The sequence below is a fragment of the Oncorhynchus nerka genome, unplaced genomic scaffold, assembly GCF_034236695.1.
Source record: "Oncorhynchus nerka isolate Pitt River unplaced genomic scaffold, Oner_Uvic_2.0 unplaced_scaffold_731, whole genome shotgun sequence".
NCBI classification, from domain to species: Eukaryota; Metazoa; Chordata; class Actinopteri; order Salmoniformes; family Salmonidae; genus Oncorhynchus; species Oncorhynchus nerka.
In genome coordinates this window covers 116,698-129,451 of record NW_027040461.1, presented here as the reverse complement: position 1 = coordinate 129,451, position 12,754 = coordinate 116,698, and the positions used below count along the sequence as shown (strand labels likewise).

General features: G+C 51.0%; 1 protein-coding gene across 1 annotated transcript in view; it reads right to left on the bottom strand.

Moving 5' to 3' along the window:
* Positions 1–8,981: 8,981 nt before the first annotated feature.
* The window catches only part of LOC135571144 (rho guanine nucleotide exchange factor 39-like), a 108,079-nt gene continuing 104,306 nt past the window's right edge, over positions 8,982–12,754 (bottom strand). Inside the window, exons 6-7 of the mRNA XM_065016938.1 lie at positions 9,607–9,978; positions 8,982–8,990 (exon numbers count right to left, since the gene is read on the bottom strand). Coding sequence (XP_064873010.1) covers positions 8,982–8,990; positions 9,607–9,978 — 381 coding nt within the window. The remainder of the gene's footprint in view (positions 8,991–9,606; positions 9,979–12,754) is intronic.

Below are 12,754 nucleotides of genomic sequence, written 5' to 3'. Positions count from 1 at the left end.
TGGTGGTAATGGGGTTACCTTGGTAACATGTCAGAGGTCACACCTTCCTGTCTGGTGGTAATGGGGTTACGTTGGTAACATGTCAGACGTCACACCTTCCTGTCTGTTGGTAATGGGGTTTCCTTGGTAACATGTCAGAGATCACAGCTTCCTGTCTGGTGGTAATGGGGTTACGTTGGTAACATGTCAGAGGTCACACCTTCCTGTCTGTTGGTAATGGGGTTTCCTTGGTAACATGTCAGAGGTCACAGCTTCCTGTCTGGTGGTAATGGGGTTACGTTGGTAACATGTCAGAGGTCACACCTTCCTGTCTGTTGGTAATGGGGTTACCTTGGTAACATCTCAGAGGTCACAGCTTCATGTCTGTTGGTAATGGGGTTAAGTTGGTAACATCTCAGAGGTCACAGCTTCCTGTCTGGTGGTAATGGGGTTACCTTGGTAACATGTCAGAGGTCACACCTTCCTGTCTGGTGGTAATGGGGTTACCTTGGTAACATGTCAGAGGTCACACCTTCCTGTCTGGTGGTAATGGGGTTACGTTGGTAACATGTCAGACGTCACACCTTCCTGTCTGTTGGTAATGGGGTTTCCTTGGTAACATGTCAGAGGTCACAGCTTCCTGTCTGGTGGTAATGGGGTTTCCTTGGTAACATGTCAGAGGTCACAGCTTCCTGTCTGGTGGTAATGGGGTTACGTTGGTAACATGTCAGAGGTCACACCTTCCTGTCTGTTGGTAATGGGGTTTCCTTGGTAACATGTCAGAGGTCACAGCTTCCTGTCTGGTGGTAATGGGGTTACGTTGGTAACATGTCAGAGGTCACACCTTCCTGTCTGTTGGTAATGGGGTTACCTTGGTAACATCTCAGAGGTCACAGCTTCATGTCTGTTGGTAATGGGGTTACGTTGGTAACATCTCAGAGGTCACAGCTTCCTGTCTGGTGGTAATGGGGTTACCTTGGTAACATGTCAGAGGTCACACCTTCCTGTCTGGTGGTAATGGGGTTACCTTGGTAACATGTCAGAGGTCACACCTTCCTGTCTGGTGGTAATGGGGTTACGTTGGTAACATGTCAGACGTCACACCTTCCTGTCTGTTGGTAATGGGGTTTCCTTGGTAACATGTCAGAGGTCACAGCTTCCTGTCTGGTGGTAATGGGGTTACGTTGGTAACATGTCAGAGGTCACACCTTCCTGTCTGTTGGTAATGGGGTTTCCTTGGTAACATGTCAGAGGTCACAGCTTCCTGTCTGGTGGTAATGGGGTTACGTTGGTAACATGTCAGAGGTCACACCTTCCTGTCTGTTGGTAATGGGGTTACCTTGGTAACATCTCAGAGGTCACAGCTTCATGTCTGTTGGTAATGGGGTTACGTTGGTAACATCTCAGAGGTCACAGCTTCCTGTCTGGTGGTAATGGGGTTACCTTGGTAACATGTCAGAGGTCACACCTTCCTGTCTGGTGGTAATGGGGTTACCTTGGTAACATGTCAGAGGTCACACCCTGATCTGTTTCACCTGTCTTTGTGCTTGTCTCCACCATCCTCTAGGTGTCGCCCATCTTACCCATTATCCCCAGTGTATTTATACCTGTGTTCTCCGTTTGTCTGTTGCCAGTTTGTCTTGTTTGTTCAAGTCAACCAGTGTTTTGTGTCTCAGCTCCGGCTTTTTCCAGTCTCTCTTTTCCCGCCCTCCTAATTTTGACCTTTGCCTGGGGGGCGTGGACATCGACTCCAGGGGGGCGTGGACACACACACACACACACACACACACACACACACACACACACACACACACACACACACACACACACACACACACACCACACCACACCACACCAGCCCCCCCCCCCCCCCCTTCCTCAACAGATTAAATGCAGGGTGTCTCATGTTGGATATGGACAGACAGACAGGTGGCCTGACTCCAGATGAGATGACAAAGTGCTGGAGTAGGCGGGTAGGGCCGTCTCTCTGCCCTGAAGTCCCATCAATAGGCCCCAGATAGAATGGCAGCCAAGCAGCCAGACAGTAACACAGGACGACTGTCGGCTGTTGGCTGTACAGCGAGCTGGACAGTGGAAACACTGTAGAGACAGGGAGAGTGGCAAGATCTCTTAACATAATCTGTCTGTCTCCTCTCTCTCTGTCTGTCTCCTCTCTCTCTCCTTCTCTCTCTCTCTCTCTCTCTCTCTCTGTGTCTCTGTCTCTCTCTCTCTCTCTCTCCTTCTCTCTCTCTCTCTCTCTCTCTCTCTCTCTCTCTCTCTCTCTCCCTCTCTCCCTCTCTCCCTCTCTCTCTCTCTTCTCTCTCTCCCTATCTCTCCTCTCTCTCTCTCTCTCTCTCTCTCTCTCTCTTTCTCTCTCTCCCTATCTCATTTTGACAAATAAAAGAGCAGACTGAATGAGATCAAATGTCCCATACTATCAATACTATGTGAGTCCTGGCCCCAGTCTGTTCCAGTAGTGGGTCTGTAACCTTGATGTCTGTCTGTGCATCAGTGTCCTCTCAAACTAACTCCTCGTTCTCTGTGACAAACTTTAATGTCATTGTAATACCATTCTACTTTAGATAGCACCGTAGCTAATACACATGTGTTGTAAATTAGGGCCTTGACCTTTATAAGAAACTTTAACCTACATTTGATTTCAGATATACACTGAGTACACACTGAGTACACACTGAGTATACCCTGAGTACACCCTGAGTACACACTGAGTACACACTGAGTATACCCTGAGTACACCCTGAGTACACACTGAGTACACACTGAGTACACACTGAGTACACACTGAGTACAACCTGAGTACACACTGAGTACACACTGACTATACCCTGAGTACACACTAAGTACACCCTGAGTACACACTGAGTACACCCTGAGTACACACTGAGTACACACTGAGTACACACTGAGTACACACTGAGTATACCCTGAGTACACACTAAGTACACCCTGAGTACACCCTGAGTACACCCTGAGTACACCCTGAGTACACACTGAGTACACCCTGAGTACACACTGAGTACACCCTGAGTACACCCTGAGTACACACTGAGTACACCCTGAGTACACACTGAGTACACCCTGAGTACACCCTGAGTACACACTGAGTACACACTGAGTACACCCTGAGTACACCCTGAGTACACCCTGAGTACACACTGAGTACACACTGAGTACAACCTGAGTACACACTGAGTACACACTGACTATACCCTGAGTACACACTAAGTACACCCTGAGTACACACTGAGTACACCCTGAGTACACACTGAGTACACCCTGAGTACACACTGAGTACACCCTGAGTACACACTGAGTACACACTGAGTATACCCTGAGTACACACTGAGTATACCCTGAGTACACACTGAGTACACACTGAGTACACACTGAGTACACACTGAGTATACCCTGAGTACACACTGAGTACACACTGAGTACACACTGAGTATACCCTGAGTATACACTGAGTACACCCTGAGTACACACTGAGTACACACTGAGTATACCCTGAGTACACACTGAGTACACCCTGAGTACACACTGAGTACACACTGAGTACACACTGAGCCCCCTCAGAACAGCCTCAATTCATCATGGACTCTATTTGTATTAGTTTTTGTATTTAACTGGCCAAGTCAGTTAAGAACAAATTGTTATTTACGATGCCGGCCTACCCCGTCCAAACCCGGCCGACGCTGGGTTGAATACAACCAACCAACACTTTATTTATAAGGAAGGAAATATGTGTAAATTAAGGTAAATAAAATACTTTAGTTTTGGTTTAAATTTGGTTTAAAATTGGTTTGTATTGGTTTAATATTGGTTTATATTGGTTTAATATTGGTTTATATTGGTTTAATATTGGTTTATATTGGTTTAATATTGGTTTATATTGGTTTAATATTGGTTTATATTGGTTTAATATTGGTTTATATTGGTTTAATATTGGTTTATATTGGTTTAATATTGTTTAATATTGATTTGTTGGTCATACTTTCCTTCCATGACAAAGCCTGAACTAAAGGCTGTGGTGCTCTGTGATCTCTCATTACATATCTGTCTCCAGACATCACAACACACCCAGACTGAACTAAAGGCTCTGTGATCTCTCATTACATATCTGTCTCCAGACATCACAACACACCCAGACTGAACTAAAGGCTCTGTGATCTCTCATTACATATCTGTCTCCAGACATCACAACACACCCAGACTGAACTAAAGGCTGTGGTGCTCTGTGATCTCTCATTACATATCTGTCTCCAGACATCTCACAACACACCCAGACTGAACTAAAGGCTGTGGTGCTCTGTGATCTCTCATTACATATCTGTCTCCAGACATCTCACAACACACCCAGACTGAACTAAAGGCTGTGGTGCTCTGTGATCTCTCATTACATATCTGTCTCCAGACATCACAACACACCCAGACTGAACTAAAGGCTGTAGTGCTCTGTGATCTCTCATTACATATCTGTCTCCAGACATCTGAACACACCCAGACTGAACTAAAGGCTGTAGTGCTCTGTGATCTCTCATTACATATCTGTCTCCAGACATCACAACACACCCAGACTGAACTAAACGCTCTGTGATCTCTCATTACATATCTGTCTCCAGACATCTGAACACACCCAGACTGAACTAAAGGCCGTGGTGCTCTGTGATCTCTCATTACATATCTGTCTCCAGACATCTGACAACACACCCAGACTGAACTAAAGGCTGGCTCTGTGATCTCTCATTACATATCTGTCTCCAGACATCTCACAACACACCCAGACTGAACTAAAGGCTGTGGTGCTCTGTGATCTCTCATTACATATCTGTCTCCAGACATCTCACAACACCCCCAGACTGAACTAAAGGCCGTGGTGCTCTGTGATCTCTCATTACATATCTGTCTCCAGACATCACAACACACCCAGACTGAACTAAAGGCTGTGGTGCTCTGTGATCTCTCATTACATATCTGTCTCCAGACATCACAACACACCCAGACTGAACTAAAGGCTGTGGTGCTCTGTGATCTCTCATTACATATCTGTCTCCAGACATCTCACAACACACCCAGACTGAACTAAAGGCTGTGGTGCTCTGTGATCTCTCATTACATATCTGTCTCCAGACATCTCACAACACACCCAGACTGAACTAAAGGCTCTGTGATCTCTCATTACATATCTGTCTCCAGACATCACAACACACCCAGACTGAACTAAAGGCTCTGTGATCTCTCATTACATATCTGTCTCCAGACATCACAACACACCCAGACTGAACTAAAGGCTGTGGTGCTCTGTGATCTCTCATTACATATCTGTCTCCAGACATCTCACAACACACCCAGACTGAACTAAAGGCCGTGGTGCTCTGTGATCTCTCATTACATATCTGTCTCCAGACATCACAACACACCCAGACTGAACTAAAGGCTGTGGTGCTCTGTGATCTCTCATTACATATCTGTCTCCAGACATCTCACAACACACCCAGACTGTGGTGCTCTGTGATCTCTCATTACATATCTGTCTCCAGACATCTCACAACACACCCAGACTGAACTAAAGGCTGGCTCTGTGATCTCTCATTACATATCTGTCTCCAGACATCTCACAACACACCCAGACTGAACTAAAGGCTGTGGTGCTCTGTGATCTCTCATTACATATCTGTCTCCAGACATCTCACAACACACCCAGACTGAACTAAAGGCTGTAGTGCTCTGTGATCTCTCATTACATATCTGTCTCCAGACATCTGAACACACCCAGACTGTGGTGCTCTGTGATCTCTCATTACATATCTGTCTCCAGACATCTCACAACACACCCAGACTGAACTAAAGGCTGGCTCTGTGATCTCTCATTACATATCTGTCTCCAGACATCTCACAACACACCCAGACTGAACTAAAGGCTGTAGTGCTCTGTGATCTCTCATTACATATCTGTCTCCAGACATCTGAACACACCCAGACTGTGGTGCTCTGTGATCTCTCATTACATATCTGTCTCCAGACATCTCACAACACACCCAGACTGAACTAAAGGCTGGCTCTGTGATCTCTCATTACATATCTGTCTCCAGACATCTCACAACACACCCAGACTGAACTAAAGGCTGTGGTGCTCTGTGATCTCTCATTACATATCTGTCTCCAGACATCACAACACACCCAGACTGAACTAAAGGCCGTGGTGCTCTGTGATCTCTCATTACATATCTGTCTCCAGACATCTCACAACACACCCAGACACGTCACACAGTCATTACCTTTTTTTTTTTGTGACCAAATATTGACTTATTTAGTATTTTTTTAATAGGGTTTCAGGTACAATGTTTAAAGGACAACGTAAGCAGTTGGGAGTCGGGAGCCAATTTCACGGTAAAATGTTTCCTTGGTGTTAAATACCGTCTGTGAACAAACTTAAAATGTATAAGCTGGTGGGTGGGATGACGGGATGCCAAGGTCATATTTTTCCATATTCTGTTCCAGTTAAAGGTTATTCAGATTTGTGGATCATGGTTTTTTCATGGCTAGCTCAGAATATGAACTTTCCAAAAGTGATTTATATATTATAGAGATTAGTCCTTTCAAGAGGCCAGATAATGTATTTATAAATTCCAGCATTGGATCTTTCCAGTGGCGATTTTAGCATGTAAATCTTGGTGAGGCAAAGACAATGTAATGTGGGATGCATGCCAGCAAAGCCACTACACAGCCCTAAACAATACATGAATTGCACTATAAGGCTGACAAACGATGCCCACAAATTGTTAAGACCTACATAAAGCTGTCCCAACACCTTACCACTGCTACACCTGGCTCTCAGCGGAGTCCCAACACCTTACCACTGCTACACCTGGCTCTCAGCGGAGTCCCAACACCTTACTACTGCTACACCTGGCTCTCAGCGGAGTCCCAACACCTTACCACTGCTACACCTGGCTCTCAGCGGAGTCCCAACACCTTACCACTGCTACACCTGGCTCTCAGCGGAGTCCCAACACCTTACCACTGCTACACCTGGCTCTCAGCGGAGTCCCAACACCTTACCACTGCTACACCTGGCTCTCAGCGGAGTCCCAAAACCTTACCACTGCTACACCTGGCTCTCAGCGGAGTCCCAACACCTTACTACTGCTACACCTGGCTCTCAGCGGAGTCCCAACACCTTACCACTGCTACACCTGGCTCTCAGCGGAGTCCCAACACCTTACTACTGCTACACCTGGCTATCAGCGGAGTCCCAACACCTTACCACTGCTACACCTGGCTCTCAGCGGAGTCCCAACACCTTACTACTGCTACACCTGGCTATCAGCGGAGTCCCAACACCTTACCACTGCTACACCTGGCTCTCAGCGGAGTCCCAACACCTTACCACTGCTACACCTGGCTATCAGCAGAGTCCCAACACCTTACTACTGCTACACCTGGCTCTCAGCGGAGTCCCAATACCTTACTACTGTTACACCTGGATATCAGCGGAGTCCCAACACCGTACCACTGCTACACCTGGCTCTCAGCGGAGCCTTGTCTGGCAGCGAAACAGTTCATTCAGCTTCATTTACTGCTTTTTATAATAACATAGTTGATATGGCTGACTTGCTTTGGTTTCTACTGACAATGGAGATGTACAAACTATGGCGTAAGGGGATGACAAGCGGATAAGAGGCAATCTGTAAATTAGATTAAGACATTTAATGAGCGAGCTAGGATGGACCGTAGTCAATATAACTATTTGTTCAGCACTTTTAAAATGTACTGCGACAGAATTCAGAACATGGGCCTGTCACACCCTGATCTGTTTCACCTGTCTTTGTGCTTGTCTCCACCCCCCTCCAGGCCTGCCCCTTTATGCCTGTGTTCTCTGTTTGTCTGTTGCTAGTTCGTCATATTTTGTCAAGTCAACCAGTATGTTTTTCCGTGGTCCTGCTTTTTCCAAATCTCTGTTTGCCCTGACACTGAGCCCGCCTGACCGCCTGACCATTCAGCCTGCCCTGACACTGAGCCCGCCTGACCATTCAGCCTGCCCTGACACTGAGCCCGCCTGACCATTCAGCCTGCCCTGACACTGAGCCCGCCTGACCATTCAGCCTGCCCTGACACTGAGCCCGCCTGACCATTCAGCCTGCCCTGACCTCGCCTGCCACTCTGTCCCTCCTGGACTCTGACCAGGTTTATGATCTTTTGCCTGTCCACGACCTGTGTCTTGCCCACCCTTTCTTTATAATAAATATCAGAGACTCGAACCATCTGCCTCCCGTGTCTGCATCTGAGTCTCGCCCTGTATCGTTATAGGGCCGTTCTTACAGTGTTCTCCCTGTACACCAAGTCAGAACCTTAGGATAAATAAAGGGGGTAAATAAGCAGACAATGAAAGCTCTTACAATATTCGATGATTATATTTCTCAAAAACAGGTTATAGGCTACATGTGAACCATCAAGTCAGAACAGCGGGCGAAATTAAGAGCTGAAAATAGAATAGAAAATAGACCAAATTATTAGGGTGAGGCACATGGGCTACTAACAGCTTACTACTCAGCATACACCTAATATTACTTTCTTAGCTACAGTCTTATATCTCCATGGCATATTACACAATTTATGCAGTGGCATACAAGACATTTGTGGACTTATTGTGCTCTGCTCACTTGTTGCTGCCTTGCTTGTTGTTGTCTTTAGGTCTCTCTTTATGTAGTGCTGTGTTGTCTCTCTTGGTCTGATGTGTGTTTTGTCCTATATTTATATCATATTTAAACATTTTATCCCAGGCTCCCGTCCCTGCAGGAGGCCTTTTGCATTTTGGTAGGCCGTCATTGTAAATAAGAATTTGTTCTTAAATGACTTGCCTGGTTAAATAACTGTTCAATTCAAAATAAAAAGCAGGAAGGTGGTGCGGTGGTCCTTTTTTGAATTTTGTCATCAAGCTTTGTCATCAAAGTCTGGCATTCTCTAGATTTATGCTGCTTTCAAAACAACTGGGAACAAGACAAAAAAAAGTGGAATCATTACGACATCAGTGATCTTCAGGTCGTAGCTCTAGAAAGAGGCCCGAGTTCCCAATCTACAATTCCGAGTTGGATGAAAGTTCAAAATGTATTTTTCCAGTCTAGTTTTTTTTCCGGGTTCCCAGTTGTCTTGAACTAAAGTCCATTTGATTTCCATTTAAGGAAAGTGATTCTTGGTCTTTGCCTTCATCCAAGATGGTGTTTTTTTAGTTCCTTCATGTATCATTATGAAAACACGTTTAGTTTTGTTTGGGGCTGATGAAATAACAGCCAGTTTGTGTAAGTGGTTCTCAATTCTATTCTATTATTATTATTGTTATATATATATCTATAAATTCTATTCTACGTGAGTCCTTTTGGAGCAGGTGTGTTTAGGGTTGCTGTATCAACATGGTTTCCTGCCAGGATATCGAGACAGCTGGAACATTTAATCGGACTATTAAGACCTTTCATATTCCAAGACAGAATAGCTCACGTTGACATTTGTTTAAAATGAATAAATATTATTAATGATGTAATTGTCATCATTGGTGTTAATAAGACTATGGATGAGAAACAAAGAAAACGGACCCACAGAGAAACCCACCCATTGGTCGTTCTCCACCAATAAACCCACCCATTGGTCGTTCTCCACCAAGAAACCCACCCATTGGTCGTTCTCCACCAAGAAACCCACCCATTGGTCGTTCTCCACCAAGAAACCCACCCGTTGGTCCTTCTCCACAAAGAAACCCGCCCATTGGTCGTTCTCCACCAATAAACCCACCCATTGGTCGTTCTCCACCAAGAAACCCACCCGTTGGTCCTTCTCCACCAAGAAACCCACCCGTTGGTCCTTCTCCACCAAGAAACCCGCCCATTGGTCGTTCTCCACCAATAAACCCACCCATTGGTCGTTCTCCACCAATAAACCCACCCATTGGTCGTTCTCCACCAATAAACCCACCCATTGGTCGTTCTCCAATAAGAAACCCACCCATTGGTCGTTCTCCACCAAGAAACCCACCCATTGGTCGTTCTCCTCCCCACCTCTTCCCTCATCCTCCTCCCCTCCACCCCTTCCCTCCTCCTCCCCACCACCCCTTCCCTCCTCCTCCTCCCCGCCACCCCTTCCCTCGTCCTCCTCCTCCCCGCCACCCCTTCCCTCGTCCCTCCTCCTCCCCGCCACCCCTTCCCTCCTCCTCCTCCCCGCCACCCCTTCCCTCCTCTTCCTCCCCGCCACCCCTTCCCTCCTCCTCCTCCCCGCCACCCCTTCCCTCCTCCTCCCCGCCACCCCTCCCCTCCTCCTCCCCGCCACCCCTTCCCTCCTCCTCCTCCCCGCCACCCCTTCCTCCTCCTCCTCCCCGCCACCCCTTCCCTCCTCCTCCTCCCCACCTCTTCCCTCCTCCTCCTCCCCGCCACCCCTTCCCTCCTCCTCCTCCCCACCACCCCTTCCCTCCTCCTCCTCCCCGCCACCCCTTCCCTCGTCCTCCTCCTCCCCGCCACCCCTTCCCTCCTCTTCCTCCCCGCCACCCCTTCCCTCCTCCTCCTCCCCGCCACCCCTTCCCTCCTCCTCCCCGCCACCCCTTCCCTCCTCCTCCTCCCCGCCACCCCTTCCCTCCTCCTCCTCCCCACCTCTTCCCTCCTCCTCCTCCCCCGCCACCCCTTCCCTCCTCCTCCTCCCCACCACCCCTTCCCTCCTCCTCCTCCCCGCCACCCCTTCCCTCGTCCCCTCCTCCCCCGCCACCCCTTCCCTCCTCCTCCTCCCCGCCACCCCTTCCCTCCTCCTCCTCCCCGCCACCCCTTCCCTCCTCTTCCTCCCCGCCACCCCTTCCCTCCTCCTCCTCCCCACCTCTTCCCTCCTCCTCCCCGCCACCCCTTCCCTCCTCCTCCTCCCCGCCACCCCTTCCCTCCTCCTCCTCCGCGCCACCCCTTCCCTCCTCCTCCCCGCCACCCCTTCCCTCCTCCTCCTCCCCGCCACCCCTTCCCTCCTCCTCCCCGCCACCCCTTCCCTCCTCCTCCTCCCCGCCACCCCTTCCCTCCTCCTCCCCGCCACCCCTTCCATCCTCCTCCTCCCCGCCACCCCTTCCCTCGTCCTCCTCCCCGCCACCCCTTCCCTCCTCCTCCTCCCCACCACCCCTTCCCTCCTCCTCCTCCCCGCCACCCCTTCCTCGTCCTCCTCCTCCCCGCCACCCCTTCCCTCCTCCTCCTCCCCGCCACCCCTTCCCTCCTCCTCCTCCCCACCTCTTCCCTCCTCCTCCCCGCCACCCCTTCCTCCTCCTCCTCCCCGCCACCCCTCCTCCTCCTCCCCGCCACCCCTTCCCTCCTCCTCCTCCCCGCCACCCCCTTCCCTCCTCCTCCCCGCCACCCCTTCCCTCCTCCTCCTCCCCGCCACCCCTTCCTCCTCCTCCCCGCCACCCCCTTCCTCCTCCTCCCCGCCACCCCTTCCATCCTCCTCCTCCCCCCACCCCTTCCTCGTCCTCCTCCCCCGCCACCCCTTCCCTCCTCCTCCTCCCCACCACCCCTTCCCTCCTCCTCCTCCCCGCCACCCCTTCCCTCGTCCTCCTCCTCCCCGCCACCCCTTCCCTCCTCCTCCTCCCCGCCACCCCTTCCCTCCTCCTCCTCCCCACCTCTTCCCTCCTCCTCCCCACCACCCCTTCCCTCCTCCTCCTCCCCGCCACCGCTTCCCTCCTCCTCCTCCTCCCCGCCACCCCTTCCCTCCTCCTCCTCCCCGCCACCCCTTCCCTCCTCCTCCCCGCCACCCCTTCCCTCCTCCTCCTCCTCGCCACCCCTTCCCTCCTCCTGCTCCCTGCCACCCCTTCCCTCCTCCTCCCCGCCACCCCTTCCATCCTCCTCCTCCCCGCCACCCCTTCCCTCGTCCTCCTCCTCCCCGCCACCCCTTCCCTCCTCCTCCTCCCCCGCCACCCCTTCCCTCCTCCTCCCCACCACCCCTTCCTCCTCCTCCCCACCACCCCTTCCCTCCTCCTCCTCCCCACCACCCCTTCCCTCCTCCTCCCCGCCACCCCTTTCCTCCTCCTCCTCCCCGCCACCCCTTCCCTCCTCCTCCCCGCCACCCCTTCCTCCTCCTCCCCGCCACCCCTTCCCTCCTCCTCCCCGCCACCCCTTCCTCCTCCTCCCGCCACCCCTTCCTCCTCCTCCCCGCCACCCTTTCCTCCTCCTCCCCGCCACCCCTTCCCTCCTCCTCCCCGCCACCCCTTCCCCTCCTCCTCCCCGCCACCCCTTCCTCCCTCCTCCTCCCCGCCACCCTTCCCTCCTCCTCCCCGCCACCCCTTCCCTCCTCCTCCCCGCCACCCCTTCCTCCTCCTCCCCACCACCCCTTCCCTCCTCCTCCCCACCACCCCTTCCCTCCTCCTCCTCCCCGCCACCCCTTCCCTCCTCCTCCCCCCCACCCCTTCCTCCTCCTCCCCGCCACCCCTTCCCTCCTCCTCCCCGCCACCCCTTCCCTCCTCCTCCCCGCCACCCCTTCCCTCCTCCTCCTCCCCGCCACCCCTTCCCTCCTCCTCCCCGCCACCCTTTCCCTCCTCCTCCCCGCCACCCCTTCCATACGCGCTGTTGTCCCACAAGCTGTATGACATGTCAACATATTGTCCGTTGTGCATTAACTGGCGTGGTGTTATCATGGTGTCTAAATGTCCTGAACCGTAGGACATAATATTAACAAAGTCAAAATGTTCACCAATAATAATAATAATAGTAGTGTTTCCATGGAGGAGATGACTTCATTATTGTCTTAT